General features: G+C 35.1%; 1 protein-coding gene across 1 annotated transcript; it reads left to right on the top strand.

Moving 5' to 3' along the window:
• Nucleotides 1–1,614: 1,614 nt before the first annotated feature.
• RFC3 (replication factor C subunit 3) lies at nucleotides 1,615–19,932 on the top strand. Its single transcript, XM_079136554.1, has 9 exons — nucleotides 1,615–1,820; nucleotides 3,513–3,650; nucleotides 8,364–8,431; nucleotides 10,013–10,110; nucleotides 12,576–12,757; nucleotides 13,432–13,568; nucleotides 13,657–13,755; nucleotides 17,932–18,001; nucleotides 19,599–19,932. The coding sequence occupies exons 1-9, from the start codon at nucleotides 1,734–1,736 to the stop codon at nucleotides 19,788–19,790; spliced, it is 1,071 nt and encodes a 356-aa protein (XP_078992680.1). The 5' UTR covers nucleotides 1,615–1,733; the 3' UTR covers nucleotides 19,791–19,932.
• The last annotated feature ends 744 nt before the right edge of the window (nucleotides 19,933–20,676 follow it).

Genomic DNA, 20,676 nt, shown 5'->3' with positions numbered 1-20,676 from the left:
GAGTCTGGAGCAGATTGCCATATAAAACACAGGGTACCCAGTGATAGTTTAATTTCAGGTAAACATGAATTTTTACTGCCTGGGGCATACTTATGTCAAAAAGTTATCTTAGATTCAAAAGTAATGGGGACTTTAATTTTATTTGTGGAATATAGCAACCCCATGTGAGCAAAGTGGCTTTCTTATGCCTTCTTGATCCCTCCACACTTCCCCAGAACATCCAAACACTTTGAAATACTTGTCTTCAGATTTTATCATTCGCTACTGCTCTTTACTGAAATTGTCATGCTTATGGGCACTTCTGCCAAATCACTGATTTTTTTTTTAACACCTGGCCCACCTTATTCCTCTCAATAATTATTTGTGTTATAATTTTTTTGTGATTCTAATATCTACAGGATGATACTTTAAGGCTCTTCTCATTTCCTTTAACTTTTCACTTCAAATACTTCTCCTTCATTCCAATTCAGTAGGGAAGGAGCATAGAGAATGTTGAGATGTCTTTGCAGTGTTAAATAGGGTGGTCAAGGGAGACCTCACCAAGTAAATGGAGCAATAGGAGAGGATTTGAAGGGACCAGTCCGTTGACACTAAGTAAGAGTCAGAAGAAGAGAGGAAATGCTAATGTCCTGAGGTAGACCTTTGAACCTATTTTCAGAAAATTTCTTACTAATAAGAAGTGTATCTTATGCTTGATGATGTTACTGATTGTACTTAAAATATCTTGCCTATAGGAGTATTCATTGAATAAGATGATGTTAATAGAAAAGCACCATCAATTCTTGTTAATTAAATGGATGACAGGGTTCATGTTAATGCAAGGTTATTAAACATATTTGAAAATCAATTCCTGTCCTGTGAGACCTTTCCATCAAATGACAGGATTTAGTATTTCAAACAATATGTAAAATGAAAGCACAAATGAGATAAGGAGTTGATATTACATACAACTGGAAGTGTATTTGGAGTGGTGCATTGTGAGGGGCACAATGAAAGTTTTATGTGGGCTTGATGTGCAGAATAATTTCCCGAATGGTTCATTCTTCTCATTTTAATTAGAAGTGCTTTCCAACATTTGTATCTAGAATAGTATGTTAACCTCATGTTTCTTCCATAATGGACTTATTTCTGTAGTCTTTCATGCACTTTTAATTCTTTTGCTTTCAATCCATTAGCAATCTTCAGGAGGAGTATTTAAAAAAAAAAAAAAAAAAAACCAAATCTTATTTTTTACTAATTTATCCAATAAGGCTTTATTGAGTGCCTGCAAATGAGAGAAACCTTGAGCTCGATATATTTTGGTACCAAAAAAGGAGCTCTACACACAGTATATGTTTAGTAAATTTCCGTGGGGCAAATTTGTGTGTGAATGAATGAACAGAATGAGTCCAGCAAAGTGGTTTCTCTGAGGTGCCCGGATTTGATACCCAGCATATCAGAGGTATGTTTTTAATTCTGCGGGGGATGGTTTCTGAAATAACACAGGTGGTGAGGACAGGCAGAAAATGTTAGTATGATGAACACTGTGATTAAGCGGAGACGACGAGGCGACTAATTCTGGCCTCGCTCGGCTTTCGTAGTCCTTCCGCCCACAACTCTTTGCGCAGCCGCAGCCGGTCGTGACGTCATGGGAAGTGGCGCTCGCGGGAAAACTTGTCTAGGCGTCCGGGAGGAAGAAGGGCGCGCGCGCGCGCGCGGGACTTTCAAGCTTGGACCCGGGGAAACTGGTTGACATGAGTCTCTGGGTGGACAAATACCGGCCGTGCTCCTTGGGGCGACTGGACTATCACAAGGAGCAGGCGGCCCAGCTGCGCAACCTGGTGAGTCGGCCGCGGTTTGGGCCGGGACAGCGGAGGCCCCAGGCGCCCCTGAGCAGTAGGGCATCGCCCGCCCGCCCGCCCGCCATTAGGAGAGAAATGTTACCGAGAGGCGCAGAACAGGGAAGGGGGAAAAGTGTGTGTAGGGTGGCGGGGGTTGTTTTTAAACCGGGAATATCAACTGGCGAGTGTCACCTGGGCCAAGACTCGAAATGAAATGTTATAAATACGGCAAACGAGCAAAGCGTGGAACAAGTAGAACGGTTAATAAGTGCAAAATCCCTGGGGCAGGAGTGTGCACAGTTTGTTGTGGGACCACAGCCAGTCGGAAGAGTAATAGGAACTGGGGCGTGTGTTGGAGGAGGGAGTGGTGCAGACTCAGTACATCCCTACAAAGTGAGATGGGAAGCTGTTGGAGGATTTTGAGAAGTGACATCATCTGACTTTTAAACAGGCTTAACGTTTCTTGGTTTGAATGTCAGCATTTGAATGTCAACAAGGAAAATGTTGGATTTATTCATTCCTAGAGTCGTTTCTAATTCTCAAATTCGGTGGATTAGGATGTCCTTGAGTTTAGTTCCTTGCAGAAGGCCCCTACTGCCTCCTGATATTCCCCTTTAAAAAAATTGTTGTTGTAGATGGACAGCATGCATTTATTTCAGTGCCTCACATGTGCTAGGCAAGCTGTCACTGAGCCCCGTCCCTGATCCTTCTTTTTATGTTGTAGTTGTTTAGTGTCTAATGGCAGTGATTTATGAAAAGCCAACTGGATCTTGTAGGGAGTGAAGTGTTATTACAGAACTAAACTGTGCAGTTTGTGTCTTAGTCTTCTTTTGACTTTTCTTTCCCACATCTAGTTATCAGAAAGCCCTTGGAAAACTCATTGTCTTATAAGGCAGCAGACTCTGTTAGTACCCTGCCTGTGTATCGCCTCGTTTGTATAGTTCATGCAGACTGACTTTGAACTTCCTACGTGTGGTTTTTGCCTGAGGTCTTTTCTCTGCCTGAAATCCCCAAGCACACTTGAATTACTTGGAAATTAATGCCCTCTCTTTTCTCCCATCCAGTGTCCTAAGCAGGCTTCCACAAAATACTGGTGAGAAAGTTTCCCCACCCCTTGGTTGGGTTAACACTGTGGTGTATATTTGTGCTGGTTTTAATTGTTTCCCCAACAGGATCAAGCCCATATGTCTAGAGTGGAATTAAAATTAAGAACACATTCTTTTTGATTTCCTTTCTTTCCTTATATTGCATCCCTGTTCTCTGTGAAGTTTTCCTTTACCTTCCTTGCAGGTTAAACAAATGCACCCAGTTCTTATCACAGGAACTATTTCCAGGAGCCCAAACAAGAAAAGCATCTATCTCAGAGTTACAGAATCTTCATCTCACAGCTGGTTGGGTTCTGTAATTAATCATTCCATTATTTAAAAAAATTCTCTAGCAGATTCTTTTAGCCTGGTTTGGGAGTTTCTGTTGTCTAACATTTTATCTTAAATCTTGCATGTTCTGCGCTGTATATATAAGTTATTTAAGATTCTGGGTAATAATGTTTTAAAATTTATTTCAAAGTACAAAATATGTATTTTAATTTGTTGGTAGGTGTGCAAAATATGTGGTACTTAAAAAAGTAGTTCAGTTCTACCTAGAGTAATGTAATTTGACTAGAGAAAAATACCTTGTTCTTTTTTTTCCCAGGTTCAGTGTGGTGACTTTCCTCACCTGTTAGTATATGGACCATCAGGTGCTGGAAAAAAGACAAGAATTATGTGTATTCTACGTGAACTTTATGGTGTTGGAGTGGAAAAGTTGAGAATTGAACATCAAACCATCACAGTAAGCATTTCACTTTTGGACTTTATATTTATGGGAGGAATTTTTTTCCCCAAGTTTATTTTTTGTTTTTATTTGTTCTTAGTTATATATGAAAGTAGACTGCTTTGACATAACATACATATATGGAGTTTAATTTCCCATTTTGTGGTTCACATGATGTGTAGTTACACTGGTCATGTATTCATATATGAACATAGGAAAGTTATGTCCAATTCATTTTACTGTCTTTCTAATACCACCCCCACCAAAAGCATTGTGAGTCAGCATCTGCATATCAGAGAAAATATTCAACTTTGGTTTTTTGGAATTGGCTTATTTTGCGTGGCATGGTACTCTCCATTTCCATCCATTTACCTTTCCCTGCAAATGCCATAATTTCATTCTTCTTTATGGCTGAGTAGTGTTCCATTGTGTATGTGTACCACATTTTGTTTATCCATTCATCTGTTGAAAGGACCTAGTTTCCATAGCTTAGCTATTGTGAATTGAGCTGCTATGAATATTGATGTGGCCACGTCACTATAGTATGCTTATTTGTAAGTCCTTTGGATATGTGCCAAGGAGTGGGATAACTGGGTCAAATGGTGGTTCCATTCCAGATTTTCTGAGGAATCTCCATACTGCTTCCAGAGTAGTTGCACCAATTTGCAGTCTTACCAGTAATGTATGAGTGCACCCTTTTCCCCCATTCTTGCCAACATTTATTGTTATTTGTGTGCTTGATAATTGCCGTTCTGTCTGGAGTGAGATGAAATTGTAGTGAAGTTTTAATTTGCATTTCTCTAATTGGTAGAGATGTTGAACATTTTTTCAGATATTTGTTGGCTGACTGTATTTCTCTTCGGTTCCTTTGCCCATTTATTGATTAGATTTTTTTGGGGGGGGGGGGGCTTGAGTTCTTTATATATCCTGGAAATTAGTGCTCTATTTGAGGTGCATGTGGTAAAGACTTTCTCCCAATCTCTAGGCTTTCTCTATGTTATTGTTTGTTTCCTTTGTTGTGAAGAAGCTTTTTAGTTTGATAAAATCCTATTCATTGATTCTTGGTTTCACTTCTTGTGCTTTATGAGTCTTGTTGAGGAATTTGGTTCCTAAGCTGACATGATGAAGATTTGGGCCTACTTTTTCTTCTAGAAGGTGCAGGGTGTGTGGTCTAATGCCTAGGTCCTTGATCTACTTTGACTTGAGTTTTGTGCAGGGTGAGAGGTAGGGGTGTAATTTCATTTTATTATATATGGATTTTCAGTTTTCCCATATGGGAGGGATTTTCAATCCTGATCATATATGTGCCCTTCATCCTCTCAGTTGTGCCTAATGTATGATTTAAGAATGAATTTCACAGGTGTGCAAGATTGAGAGATACTAATATAAGAATGAATTTCTGATGTACAAGATTGAGAGATACTAATATATAGACTTAACTATTGTAGACCAAAGTCATTTATGTTAGAATGCATGAGCTGTAAAATGCACAGGGCGAGAGTCATTTCAGTTTATCTAGTAAGTAAAAAGATGTTGCAAATGAAACTAGATATCAAATTTCCAGAAGTTCATTTTTCTGGGAGCAGTAGTGGAGATGAAAAGAAATTTTAATAATCTAAATGTGGAATCAAGTGACAGTGGAGGAACTAACTGACTGAGAAAGGAAACCTGAGGCATTGGGAGGTTGAAAGGCTGCCCATGATTTTGCCCTGTGGAGTTTTCAGCCCTATACCATACACTGCGTTGTTGTCATGCTCTTTTCTTAGGGATGATGTTTCAGATCTAGTTGAAATGTCTCCTCTCTAAAGTGCTTCTCCCACCCCATGAGAAATATGTTTTTTTCTATAACCTGTAGTTTATACTTTTTATACTACTTTGTTTTGTCTAGGTTACAGTGTATATATCCTTACTTTGACAAGATTGAATTCGTTTTGAAGTTATGTAGGGAAATGCCAGATTCATTTTCATATCCTTCATACCCTTGGAAGGACTGTTTTATATATGTTATGCATTGAAAAAAAAATGAATGCTGATTGTGGATGGTATTGATTTTAGTAGAATCTTCAAGAAGGTAAATGAGTTTTAGACTAATATTGGTTAGCTTATGTTTAGATAGATCCAAGGTTGAGGAGTTTGGTGGTACATCCTGAAAGAAATCCTTATAATATTATGTAAGGAAAACTTTAGCAAGAAAACTTATCTTTAGGGGAAAAAAAGTACAATATCTTATAATAGAAGAACAAAAAACAGGAACCAATCAAATGGAAAGATGCAGGGTTTTTTTTTTTTTTTTTTTAATTACACAAAATGATCCTGAAGTCCACATGGGAAGAATACATTTCTGAGACCAGCTAAAGTAAGATAAAAAAGCTTAGTGAAGTGGGACTTGTTTTATAAAATTATAAATCATATCCTACAACTAATACAGAGTATTAGCATTTGCATAGAGAATGTGACTTGTGAAACTGAAGAGAGCCTGGAAATATGCTGACAGATCTATTTGAAAACAGTGGAAAAGTATGAACCAGCAAAATGTGTCAGTGTAACTAGTTATCTATTGGGAGGTAAACAAAGTTCAATTTCTGTGACATACTATTTGTAAAGATAAAGTCCAGGTAAATTAAAGACTCGAATGTTAAAATGAAATGCTAAATATTTTAGAATAAAATTTCTTAGATTATTCATTCTGCCTGTCATTGAAGAAAACCTTTTAATCGAGACTGTATGAAATATATATGAATTTAAGATTTTATATGACAGGATATCAAACATAAAATCAATGGAAAAAAGATTGTCACAAAATATTTGAAAGGAAAGTTAGGTAAGAGATTTTAAAATTAAAAATGGAGAAGACAACCTTGTAGAAAATGAAATAAATAATCAATAGAGAAATATGTGCCCAATTTGACCTTTGAGAGAGTTAAGCAGAGTGTACATTATTTTGTCAAATTTGCAAAAATTGAAAAGCATACTAAAATGGACTGTAGATGGGGGATGTTGAGGAAGAATATTTGTTGCCATTGGAAAAGTGAATTGTTAGATCTTTTGAAAAACAGTGGTCTAGAGATGCACAAACACATAGGCAAAAAACAAAATGGCCATCAGCATGACTATCAGCTGTTGCTACCCAGCTATAACATATCAGTTATCTGAGAGGGATTCTCACCCCAATTAGAATGGCGAGTATCAAGAACACAAGCAACAATAGGTGTTGGCGAGGATGTGGGGGAAAGGGTACACTCATACATTGCTGGTGGGGTTGCAAATTAGTGCAGCCACTCTGGAAAGCAGTATGGAGATTCCTCAGAAACCTTGGAATGGAACCACCATTTGACCCAGCTATCCCACTCCTTGGCCTATACCCAAAGGACTTAAAATCAGCATAAACTACAGAGATACAGCCACATCAGTGTTCATAGCTGCTCAATTCACCATAGCCAGATTGTGGAACCAACCTAGATGTCCTTCAGTTGATGAATGGATAAAGAAACTGTGGCATATATATATATATATATATATACACACACATATATATATATATATATATATACACACACATATATATATATATATACACACACACACACACACACACAATGGAATATTACTCTGCCATGAAAAATGATAAAATTATGGCATTTGCAGGCAAATGGATGAAATTGGAGGATATTGTGCTAAGTGAGATAAGCCAATCTCAAAAAACTAAAGGACGCATGATCTCGCTGATAAGCGGATGAGGACATATAATGGGGGGTAGGAGGGGTTAGCGTTAGGGTGAGGGTTAGGTTTAGGGTTAGGGATAAGGAGGGTGGTAAGAATGGAGGAAGGAAGGACTGTATAGAGGGAAAAGAGGGGTGGGAGGGGTGGGGGGAAGGGAAAAAAATAACAATGAATCAAACAACATTGCCCTATGTAAATATATGATTTTGAATAAAAAAAATAAATTGTTATTGTTAACTAGTTAAAGCAGAGGTATGGGTGTGACTTCCTCTTTCTTTTTGTTTTCATTTTTGTATTGACATGGAAAAGACCGTAAGAACCTATATTTAGATTGTTAAAAATGATGATTTGTTGATAAATGAAGATGACTTGGGGATATCTGAAGGTAAGTGTCAAATGGAAGCTCAGAACCTGGGAAACAGATTCTGGATCCTGGCAGGTGGAAGAGAATGCACGATGCAGTTCAATAGTAGACATTCTTTATTCAAAGTTGGCAGCAGCCCCTCCCTCCAGCTCCAGTTCCATTTTGCCCCTGCCAGTTCCATTTAGCCCACTGGGCCATTTCCATAGGCCTTTTTTGTATGTAGGCCAGACAGAGACGGCACATTGACACTCAGTCACATAACTGGATGCATGCTCACAAGCAGTTGTTTCTGACCTTGAGAACATAAACTGAATCAGGTTGTTCATGACCTTGGCTGCATACTACAAACAGCCTGCTGGAAGCCTCAGTAAGGGATGAACTATAGCCATCTTAGAATTGCCCTACAGTAAGAGAAAGAAAGCAATCACAATAAAACAGGATGTGTGATGTGACCCAGTTGATAAAAACACTTTTGCACATTAAGGATGGAGTTAGTGAAGTTATATCAAGTTCTCCTTTTTTTTTTTTTTTTTTTTTAACAAACTTCAGTTGTTTATATAATAAAAGCAAAATAAATGAAAATACAAAGAAGAGGGGAAATAGCCAATAATAGATGTTGAAAAAAATCTGGTTTGTTTTGTCTACAGACTCCATCTAAAAAGAAAATTGAAATCAGCACCATTGCAAGTAATTACCACCTTGAAGTTAATCCCAGGTAAAGTGCTATTAATAATGTATTTTTAGAAAAATGGTTGGAAGTAAGCAGTTTTTAGCAATAATGTTTCCATACTTTTTTAAAGATTAGAACTCTCAAAATTATATGCATGGAAGCACAGAATATAAAACAGATTAAAGTGAAGCTGTCCTTCTCAAAATGTGAAGCCCAGTATTGTCCCACTTTGCCTTCTCTGTCAGATGGTTTCAGTAATATATATTTTCTTGCTTTACAGAGTTCATTGTTAGTAAATTTTTAAAAAGTTATATTGATTTACTTAGTATTGATGAGCAAAGAATGTCTAAAAAGTTTGTAGTGTCTGAAGTAAGTATTTCTGAAACTGAGTTTGGGTTGCCAGGTCTTCCTTTGTTACTTCTGGTATTTCAGCTTCTTGGTTAGAGGGTGTTATGGTAGTCTGCCAGCCAATGTGTTTACATCTATCTTGAGATAATAAGATTAGATTCTAGTTGGGGAGACATTGAAACTTGTGCAGTATTGGTAAAGTTGAGTAACCTTGAAAGGTTCTGTGGTGCCTGATGTGTTCCTAAAGGAGAACAGAATGGAGGACCTTCTCAGGCAGAGGCAACCTCATGGTAGAGAGGCAAGAATGAATGTCCAAGTCAATGAGCAGGTGGAGACAAATGGAGCAGGAGGAATAGTTATAAATTCTACCAGGATTATCATACTTAGTCCTTAAAAATAACCCTAGCATAGTTATTATACTCTTCCCTGGTTATGTCAAAGAAAATTAAGAGAAATAAGATTTGTGGGAAATCAGTCTGATCATAAAAGTAAAAAGGGTTAATTCTAAAAAAAAAAAAAAAAAAAAAAGGAAATGTTCTGGATTTTTGGCTAGATTGCCAAAAGGCAATCTAGGTGTATTGATCTAATAATTATAGTGACTTGGTACAAAAACAAAAAAAAAGACCTTAATGGTTATTTGGGAAAATAAACTAAAGCTGATTATTTTGCACTCCTCCTTTTTTTCTTGTGAGTTTTTCTGAGACAATAATAGCCAGTTAGATTAAGCTGATTGTTTTTCAGTGTTCGAAATTAACATTCATTTGGCTTAAATTGAACCAGATGACTTTTTGGTTTGAGAGATGCTTTATTCAAGTGCCAAAGTAATAGTATGGATGAAAATGACAAGTATGTGCCTGTGACAGGTCAACAACAGTTTGTATCTTAAGCTCCATTTGCTTAACTCATCCCTTAGTAAATCCTTGAATCAGCTCCATGCTAGTGCAAGTAACAGACTTACCTAGGCTCCTTCTCTCAGTCTTAGCTATTTTGGGGATAGGGAAGATGAATAGGCATTGCATTTCTGTTTCAGGGTAATTTTAAATTTTGATAGTTACAGATAATTGAGAAATTAGCTGTAATTAGATATTAACTTTTCAATAAGAGGACACAGAAGTGTTTGTATTTGCCAAATTGTTACTTATTAGTTTTTACTCTAAGTAACATTAAAAAATAGGAAGAACATGTTTAGTGTTTTCCGTGATGAAGTGTTTTTATTATATGCAAGTGTTATACTTCTTAAATATTTATATATATGGATATTACTCTTGTTTTGTGTAGTGATGCTGGAAATAGTGACCGGGTGGTAATTCAGGAGATGTTGAAAACAGTGGCACAGTCACAGCAACTTGAAACAAACTCTCAAAGAGATTTTAAAGGTATGCGATGAAACGTGCTCAGTGAAATGTTGCTTTTTATGAGGCTGCCAAACATTAATGGTCCCTTTACAGAAGTGAACAAGATAGGCATGACCCCTGTGTTCATGGAAGCTCATATAAGGGAATTGAATTTTTTGGGAAAGAGGGTATTTATGGCACCTATTTGATACTTTAGAACAACATGAATAATTAAAAACCCTACTTTATCTAAAATAAGAAATTACATGATTTTAAAGTAATTATTTGTATGACCATGGTTTTATGTTCATTATCAACTCTTTGATGAACAGGGAGCAGTGGGGGTAGAGAGGGAGAGTAGTGAAAACAAACCAGCTGTAATCCTGTCATCCAGAAATGGCTACTATTAACAACTTGGTCTTTGCTTTCCAGTACTTTTTCTATGCATATATATGCATGTGGTTCTTGTATATAAGACTTTGTGATGATTATGCCAGCATTTAATGCTTTAAATGGATTTTGCCGAATTCTTCATCTGAAAGAATCTATACATTTATATTACCACTAGCAGCATTTGGGAGTACTCATTTCTTCTCCACATTTATCATCCCTCTGGATAAAAGTTTTTTATCTTTCTCAGTTTGAGTGGAGGAAATAGTATTTTGTTTTTTTTCTTTAGTTAGTGTGGTAGTTTTTCTTGTGTTTCATTGCTCATTTTTATTTTGTAAATCACCTGTGCTTATTCTTAGCCTATTTCTCCTCAGTCTCTGTATTTAAAAATAACCATTTATGGATTTATTTTTTGTTCCCACGGAGACTTTTCTTATATATTTATGTGGCAATTATTAATGTTTTATCTTAATTTTATATTCTGTTAATAAATTTTCTAATGTATAATCTTCATATTTTCTTTTGTATTCATATATTCATACACACACACACACACACACACACACACACACACACACACGTATTTAGAGAGAGAAAGAAATAAACCCTGACTTTGTATGACTTCTAATAGTTTCTCTTGTCAAATTATGTTGTCAAGTACATACAATACAGTGCTTGATAGTAGTAGAGCCAGTGAGCATCCATGTCACAATTCTGGAAGGAATGTCTTAATATTTCCCTATTTAGTTAGTTGTTAGATTTTGACATGATGCACTTCTTTCTTAGTTACACTGTATTACTTTATACAGATATACTATTGTTCTCTGCTTACCAGTTACTACTTGGTTGCAATCTCTAGAATCACCGCCTAAAACAAAAATAATGGTGTATAGAATGTAAATATTTAGAACATTCTGTGCTTTTAATCTGTTATAAGAATTGTGCTGAAGATCTGTTTTCAGAAATATGGTTAAGATTTTAAATCTGAATCTGTTAACAGTTACAAACCTTTAAAGTGAAGTGTTATAGAGTAATTAAAAAAAACTAACAATATTCTGACACTCAGTTAAAATTAGATCTACATAATTAAAAATTATAGACCTGTTCTTACATTTACTGTTACATTAAAAAAGCCAATATTTAGGTAACAAGTTTAGCAGATACTTTAATTCTTCAGTATCCATAGAGATGTTGTTCTGTTTCTGATTCTTTTTTTCTCATAACTGAATTCAGGTGTGATCCTTTTCCTGTGATCATTTTTTAAAATGCAAGTATGTTTTCCTGTATTAGGAAGGAGAAGTAATAGGAGGCCAGAGAGATTTTTTAGGTTCAGAGCTCTAGATCTGCCCCTTGTTTTATTTTCACAAACTCTATTCTCTGCCACTCTTGTTAGCATTCTTTCCAGTGTCTCTTTCTTGTTCTCAATTTGAGTGCCGTTTTTGGGATTCCTCATAGAGGAGCCTTGTCTTAATAGGGAACTTTGTTTTCTTCACAATCTGCTTCTTTGTCAGGTCTTACTGCATCATCATTCCCTTGCTCTCACCCATGAGTTGGGCTGTGTAGAATCTGCCTCCTAATTCAGATTGCTGTTTTCAAATTGTTCCATGATGATTTCCAAATGTCATGGATAGTTTTAGTGTTCTCCTGTCCTAATGACTGACAGAAGACTAGTGGATTCCTACCACTGCCTTCCACGGAGGTGCTGATGCTCTGAGGGTTTTTTCATTTGAAATTGCTTGTTCTCACTTGCTTATATTTGGAGTTCTTAGGTTAAGTTCGTCGTTTAATTTTGAAATAGATGTTCCTGGAATCATTAGCTGTTCGTTTTTTAGGGGGGATTCAAATGCCACACTGCTGCCACTGCCATTTTCCACATTAATTTATTCATATAATGAAAACTAGAAAAATTGGATTTGGTCCCTGCATACTATTCCTGAACCACTGTAAGGCTAATCCTAGATTGTGGTCAGGAGAGAATCTTACTCTATAAGTGTCCAGATATCTTTATGCCTTGTTGGCTATGTCTCTTGAAACAGTGCCTTCCAAAGTGTTTGGCTTTGAATTTTACATCCTTGTCTTGGTAAATTTTAAGTTTGTTTTGTTTCTCTTTGACTCAGTGGTGTTACTGACAGAAGTTGATAAACTCACTAGAGATGCTCAACATGCTTTGCGAAGAACCATGGAAAAATATATGTCCACCTGCAGACTGATCTTGTGCTGCAATTCTACATCCAAAGTGATACCACCTATTCGCAGTAGATGCTTGGCAGTTCGAGTGCCTGCTCCCAGCATTGAAGATGTATGTCAGGTTAAGCTTTTCAGGAAACATTCAGTTCAAATTCACTGATCTTTTTGTGTATTTCTGACACGTTTGTTTTGTTAAAACACAGTGAAGCTTATCAGTAATTCAAGAACAGTTATAGATGGACCTGGCAACAAACCATTAATAGATGTATAAACCAATGTATATAGTAGTTCATATTAGATATCAATATATAAAATATGTTCTTTAAACTATCTTTTACCTTAAGCAGGCTTTATGAATTTCATGAAACTAGATATGAATTAATTGTTTAGTGTATTTTACCTCAAACTGATTTATTTGATAGTAGTAGGAAATTTGAGAATAGAGGAAATAAATTTGGCAAGGTGATGTTGTTATGCCTAGTCCCTAGGTAGTGAATCAGAGTTGGTCTGAAACATGATTGATGCATATAATTTTTTATAATTCTTAAATAAAATACTAATTTTTCACAATAAGCAGCTTGCCTTCTGTTAATAGATTTTAGAAGGTTTTATACAAAATAAGGAGAATATAAGACGTGTTAGATGCAGAGTAGTAAAGTACCTTTACAAATTTCATTTGTAAAAATGGGAATAATATGATTAAAAAGGTTTAAAAGATACTATCAATAGAAATTATCTCAATATGCTTTTTGACAGACTGCCCATTTTTGTTAATTTGTCTTACAGATTTGTCATGTGTTATCTACTGTGTGCAAGAAGGAAGGTCTGAATCTTCCTTCACAACTGGCTCACAGACTTGCAGAGAAGTCCCGTAGAAATCTCAGAAAAGCCCTACTTATGTGTGAAGCCTGCCGAGTACAACAGTGAGTGGAAGGGGCAGTTACTGCAAGACACTTCTGGGAGATAAGCACACTTCTGTTTAATTTATTGTGTTCTCTTTTTGTTGTATAGATATCCTTTTACTGCAGATCAAGAAATTCCTGAGACAGATTGGGAGGTGTATCTGAGGGAGACGGCAAATGCTATTGTCAGTCAGCAGACGCCTCAAAGGTAACCAGTGTGAGGTGTAATGATAAAGTTTGATCAGGATAGTTCAGATAGGGGCTCTTTTATGTTACCACCATGTCATTTAGAAGTATAATTAGATCTTGAATCTAAATATTGAACTTTTAAATAAATGGTAGAGTCTAATTCTAGAAACATGGTGGTTCAGAATAGTTGGTGTGACATTATGGATTTTCTTAAGCTGTTAATGTGTAAAAGTAGGATTATACATAAATTAAAATAAATCTGGAAATTTTTAATTGTCCTTTTATAATCTCAGATGACTTAAACATAATGTGTTTGACATTCTAGTATTGAAAAGAATAATATAACTTTGTAATTGATGTATAATGTGCTAGAAATTCACCAGTTTTTTTTTCTTTTAAAATACACTTTTATTATCCACATAAAGACTAATTCTTCATGAATGTAAAGATGTGATCATATACAGTCTCTTTATCTTCAGTCATTTACCCCCCTTTTGTGCGAGTTTCCAGAGGCTAGTATTTATCTCTCTATATTTTATATTTTTCTCCTTGTTCATGTAACTGTGAAAGTATGTAGGGATTCTTTTTAGTTATTGCTTATTTTACAAAAATAGAATCCTATTTTTATATTTCTCTTTAAGTTGCATTTCTTAATGATACCATGTGGAGCTCCTTCCCAGTCATAGCTCTAATTCATTTTCTAAAAAAATTAATAGGCTTTATATTTTTAGAGCAGCTTCAGTTTTCCTAAAATTAAGCAGAAAGTTCCTCGATGTTCCTTCATCCTTTCTCCCGCAGTTTACTCTACTATTGATATCTTGGATTATTTGTGGTACATTTGTTACAGCTGACAAGTCAATATCAATACATTATTTGTAACACAACTCAGTAGTTTACAATAGAGTATAGTTTGTGGATTTGGGCAAATGTTTGATGTGTTCCACGATTACAGTGTCATATAGAGTAGCTTCATTGTGCCAAAAGTCTCCTACCCTCAATCTATACATCTCTCCTTATCCCAAGCAACCAGTGCCAGTGATTTTTTTTTTCTTGTTCCTTCCTTTTGTCTTTCCAGAAATTCGCATGGTTAATACAGTGTATGACCTTTCATATTGGCTATCTCATTTTTTTGTTGTTGTTTTTGTTTATACATGACAGTAGAATCTATTTTGACATATTTATACAAACATGGAATATATCTTATTCTAGTGAGGATCCCAGTCTTGGGATGTTGAGATTCACTGTGGTGTATTCATATATGTACATATGAAAGTTATGTCAGATTCATTCCACTGTCTTTCCTGTTGACATCAGACTTCTTATCCTAATTTAGCTAGGTGTCCTTGAGGAATACACTGCTTTTCTCTTTATTTTTGAGTTTCAGCTTTCTCATTTGTATAATGAAGATAATATTTTTATTATCAAGGATACATTTGCCTTTGTTGTAAAGAGCAAAAGATTGTGTGATAATGGTTTGAGAACTAAAAAAACTCCTGTGCTCATGCCTAATGATAGGTTCTCTTTAAGAATAATTCTAAGTATGTTTCATTGGCACTTATATTTTTTGAAACTGTTTGTGCAAAGTTGTTTCTATTTATTTCTGTGGGTTTGATTCAGTGATGGACCATACTGAAATTCCTCAGTCACTGGTTGTTTGATTTATGATAGTTCGATTGAGAAAGACAGTCTGCACTTCTCCTAATAAAAAATGACAGCCTTAAGGCCCACTACCTTTGTAAAGTATGGAGGAGGTTCCTCAGGTTTGCTGAAGCACAGCCTCTTATCCTCATTGCCTCAGAACTGAGAAGCCATCTTTGGACCTTAGCAATGGTTATTGATCATTTTTAGAGTGTAGGATAGACTGAGTTCAGCCACTTGAACTTAAGCTTTCCTGGCTGAACTGAAAATAATGATGAGGAATACACTACTTTTCTCTTCTTGGTTGATATATGTGATGAATTCTGATTTTCATAAAAGAATATTCAAAAAGGATTAAAACATGTTTTAACATGTCTTAGGAGCCTTTTACTTTCATAAAATATTTCTGTACTGAAGGTGACTTTCTTGTTTTTATGATTTTAAAGAAGAAAAATTGGTAGTTGAATTTTCTACTTTTAAGATTTTGGTATAGAAATTTGATAATGAAAATTATCAAACACATCTGAGAACATGGGTTTTTAAATTTTGATTATTCTTTTTCCTAATTCTTCCAGCTGCTGGTACCCTTTCTTCCAGTTTTCCAAACAAGTTTTGGCAGCTTCTAAATGAACTTGTGCAAGAATTAGTGCTCTTTCCTGTTAAAATCTAATAATTGTGGGAATTAATTCTGTTGTGCTAAATAAAAAGAAATTTGCCTAATTCCAGAAAGCCTTAGAGCTGGCCAGAAATACTGGTAGGGTAGTGTTATTTTGATCATCGTCCTTTTGCAGTGTCAGATGAATATTGATCTTTGACTTTAGTCTTATTATAAATGTTTGTTGTCTTGATTGTTAATTGGTCTGTCTTACAACAGTCATAACTTTCTAATTTGAATAGCAGCTTATATTTACCGAATAATTATGTCACCTCTTACACTGTTACCTCATTTAACTCATAACAGTCCTAGGAAAAAATATTACCATCTTTGCTTTATAGATAATAAAACTGAGATTTAGTCAGATTAACTTGTTCAGGGACATTAGTTATTAAGAGGCAGAGACTTGTTCTAGAATACCCACGTTTCTTTGACTAAAGAATTTATACTCTTAATCATTAGAACCCATCAAAAAATAATGACACAAACAGTACATTTAGAATATATTAATTTTTAGAAACTACATGATACTAGAAATTAACTCAGACTAACGTGAGATGTGTGTTAACATGCATGGATGTACATATTGTAGTTACACAATTGTATAGGTAAATATATTCTGAATTGGCTTTTTGGAAATAAGCCATGTACATATATTAGAATAATTTCCTACCATGCTGTTTGTTTTTATTACTTATGCTTTGATCATCAGGTTTTATTTTTGAGGTACACTACTGTGTCAGAGAGGAATCACAGGCATTTGAGTCAGACATGAATAAAATACTGGCTTAACTCCGAGTTTTAGTAGAAGCTTAGCCTCCCTGAACTTCAGATTCTTGTCAATAAAAAAACATTTGTTGTGAGGAATAGTATATAGTGCAGTGAACCTAGTTCAGGCTGTGGGGTCAATAAATGCTTAGCAGACATTGGAAAGATGCGGATTTTGGGTTAAGATTGAACCATGTTCAAATAATGCCTTCCTGTGACCAACTCTGTCAAGTTACTAAACTTCCATTTTTTCAATAAAAAAATCGAAGATAATGCTTTTCATTTAGTTGGTATGAGAACTGAATTAAATTATTTACTATATACATAGCAGGTACCCCCAAAATGTTAGTTCTTTTTAATTTTTTTTTAGTTTTAATGTATCTGAGCTTTATACTCCTGGAGCCCCACAGAAAGGAGCCTGAACCTAATATTCTTATCAGTGACTAGATTTATTTGAAGTATGAACCATCTGTAGTATAGTAAAAATTCAGAAATTTTTCCTCTTTAGGATAGGTAAATACGTACAGAGATAAAGATAATTAAGTTTGTACTGGGAATTTTAATTGTCATTTTTTTTTTTCCCTGAAATGGCATATATATATTTCTTTATTTTACCCCTTTGCTTCCTGAAATGTTTTGAGAAGGACCTGGCATTAAGGACTCAGAGGTTTGAGGTTCATATTGACTCACCTTGGTTTGTACTTACCTATAACTTCTTGTCCTGCCCCTTTTGTGACAGGACTTCTTTGTGTCCCTGCTGTATTGCTTTTTTACCGTGTAATCTAGCCAATGGCATATTACATGCTTATGTTATCTCTTGTCACTTATGCAGTTGCTAAGGACCATTTTCTAGAATCTTTAAGCAATTTCTATCTGTAGTAAAAATATGAACATTAAATTCCATGAAGTCTTAATTTCTGTCTGGCACTTTTGTGGTTCATATAATAACCCTGATTATTACTCTATTTTAAAGGAGTTCTGTAAATTTTTTTAAATGAACTGAAATTAGGAAATGTTTTTATGTGTAAATCCTTAATGTGATAAAGTATTTAGGAATATATGCATGTATTGGATTGTTTGTTAACATTGTCCCTAATCTTCATCCAAAAATAGTAATTATTTTGTTTTATGTAGGCTCCTTGAAGTTCGTGGAAGGCTTTATGAACTTTTAACTCATTGTATTCCTCCTGAGATAATAATGAAGGTAACCCTATTTCAGATCTTGAACTGCTTATAACCATAAAATTTGGATTTCGGGTGTGTGAAAAAAGGGTTTTTCAAAGTTCCAGGATAAATTATCACTTCTTTTTCTCCATTTCATTAATTCCACAGATAGTTATTCAGCCTCTGTATGCCAGCTACCACTAGGGGAGTGCTGAAGAAAGGCAGGGAGGACCTGCCTTCAGGAAAATTAAGTTCTAATTTGAGTGAAAGGGGAAGTATGTAAGAATTTTAGAATGTTATAGATGCTATAGAGGAAATAAAATGATGCAGTGGTAATAATGAAGGATGTGACTATAGATGTCCATTGATGGGTGTTCTGAGGAAGACACTTATTGCTTAAACTGAGACTCAGAAGAATAAGAGGAAACAACCATATAAATAGCTGGGGAATAAGGATTTCAGAGAGCAAGATTCAGGGTACATGGAGAATGAGGTTAAAGGGGAGTAAGAGTCCCACTTAGCTAGCCAGATTTATTGGTTGCTAGATATTAAAGAATTCCAGGGTTTTTGTACAAACTAAATGTACAAACTAAAGAGTGAAGGTCCATTTTTTGATCTATAGGCATTGCCACTTTATACAGACATCTGTTCTTTTCAGAGAGACAAATATATATGTGTATCTGTAGTTTTCTAAAAGTTTTGTGTTCTCTCCCATGATTTTATTCAGAAATATAGCATGATATTGCTTCATGACACTAGAGATTTACTTTGTTCTTTATAATGGATGAATGGTTTTCCTTTGAATGATTATATTAGTTTTTATGAGTATGGCCTCTTGGTGGAACATTAGATTTTCTACAGATTATTATTATAAATAATGCTGCAATATGTATCTTTGTAGTTAAATTCTTTCACATACAGATGCTCCTCCACTTACTATGGGGTTATGTCCTGATAAATCCACATTAAAAGCTGAAGATACTGTAAATTGAAAATGTATAGCCAGGCATGGTAGTGCTTGACTATAGTCCCAGCCACTTGGAAGGCTGAGATAGGGAATCACTTTAGTGCACAAGTTTGAGACCCTGCCTCAAAACAAACAAATAAGCAAAAAATAAACAAACAAAAAAACCCCAACATTTAACACAGCTAACTTGCAGAACATCATAAGTTAACAACACCTACCATAGAATATTGGTTATTTACTCATGTGATTGTGTGACTGACTGGTAACTGCGGTTCACCTGCCTTCCCCTGCATCTTGGGAAAGGAATATACTGCATATTGCTAGCCCAGGAAAAGATAAAAATTCGAATTATGGTTTCACCTGTGTTATCCCTTTAACAACATAGAGCCAAAAAAAAAAAAAAAAAGGAAAAAAGAAAATAAAAACAAAATCATTTAGTTGGACTGTTTTAAGTCAGAGGTTTTCCATATTTGGAACTTGGTAGGTAAGCACCGTGTTATTACATTCAGAAGAGGTATGAAGCTTTTGGTTTTGAACTAAAAGATTTAAAGATTTCACATATACAAAAAGCATATTTAAGTTTTTTTGTTTTTGTGAATGAGAGAAATGAAGTATGTTTGGCTAATTTTTTAAATTATTACTTTTTAAGTTACTAATTATTTTTCTGTAGGGCCTTCTCTCAGAACTTTTGCATAATTGTGATGGACAACTGAAAGGGGAAGTGGCCCAGATGGCAGCTTATTATGAACATCGTCTACAACTGGGTAGCAAAGCCATTTATCACTTGGAAGCATTTGTGGCCAAATTTATGGCACTTTATAAGAAGTTCATGGAGGATGGATTGGAAGGCATGATGTTCTGATTTCAGTTAGTAATTCTCCAAATATTTCTTAGTATCTGCTTTTATTCATAATTTATATTAGAAGAGCTTTGTGTAGAATAAACTGACTTTACTTAATCATGTCTTTTTTGTGTTTCTTTCCGTAATTCCTCTTTGAATTTACTAATAATTATTGTTCTATGTTAAACATTTGCTTCTATACTATTGAAATATAGAAACTTTGAGTCCAGGAAAATTATTTTAATTTACTTTAAACATTAGTTTTTCAGGTATGCAATATCAGTCCTCCCATTCTCTTTCATCTAATCTCTTGCTTGCTATAGGAAACTTACACATAAGGAAGCAAAGATAATTTTCTTTCCCTAAGGCTACTGTTTTTGTTATGTAGGTACATAATTCTTTGCTTGGCAAATCATTACTTTTATCTCTCAACCAAGAATTATATTTAAAATTCACGTAAAGCACGTGTACACATATACATCCTCTCTTGCCATATGATGCCTTGCATTGTCTTGGAAGGCCATCATCAGATATGACCCCATGACCTTGTACTTCTGAAACCATGAGCTAAATTAACACTACTTTATGAAGTTATCCAGCCTCAGGTATTTTGTTACAGTAAAAATGGATCTGTACACCAAGTGACACATGCATTGTATTACCAGGCGTAGCAGGCCCTGGGATTGCTGCCGGTTTTGCCCAAAGCTGAAGAGCTTTTCAAAAATAAACATTTTTCAATTTGTTATCTGGCTTTGATCAAGTTTTACCCTGAATTGGCTATTTTTTATGATTTTATTTTTATAGTTTGCTATGGCAGAAAATGACCCAGTGTATGTCCCTGTTTTTATTAGAAGTATACTTTAGCTCATTCTTCATTACTTTTTGTAGATTAAGATTTCAATCTTGT

Source organism: Sciurus vulgaris, assembly GCF_902686455.1.
Source record: "Sciurus vulgaris genome assembly, chromosome: 4".
NCBI lineage: Eukaryota > Metazoa > Chordata > Mammalia > Rodentia > Sciuridae > Sciurus > Sciurus vulgaris.
The sequence above is the reverse complement of the archived record's forward strand: the minus strand, read 5'-3'. Positions and strand labels throughout refer to the sequence as shown.

Bases quoted from the DNA above. Each gene is read 5' to 3' on its own strand.
- RFC3 (XM_079136554.1), top strand. From the start codon at position 1,734: ATGAGTCTCTGGGTGGACAAATACCGGCCGTGCTCCTTGGGGCGACTG. The intron at 3,651-8,363 runs GTAAGCATTTCA...TTTTGTCTACAG, and splicing joins TTGAACATCAAACCATCACA to ACTCCATCTAAAAAGAAAAT. The intron at 10,111-12,575 runs GTATGCGATGAA...TCTTTGACTCAG, and splicing joins CTCTCAAAGAGATTTTAAAG to TGGTGTTACTGACAGAAGTT.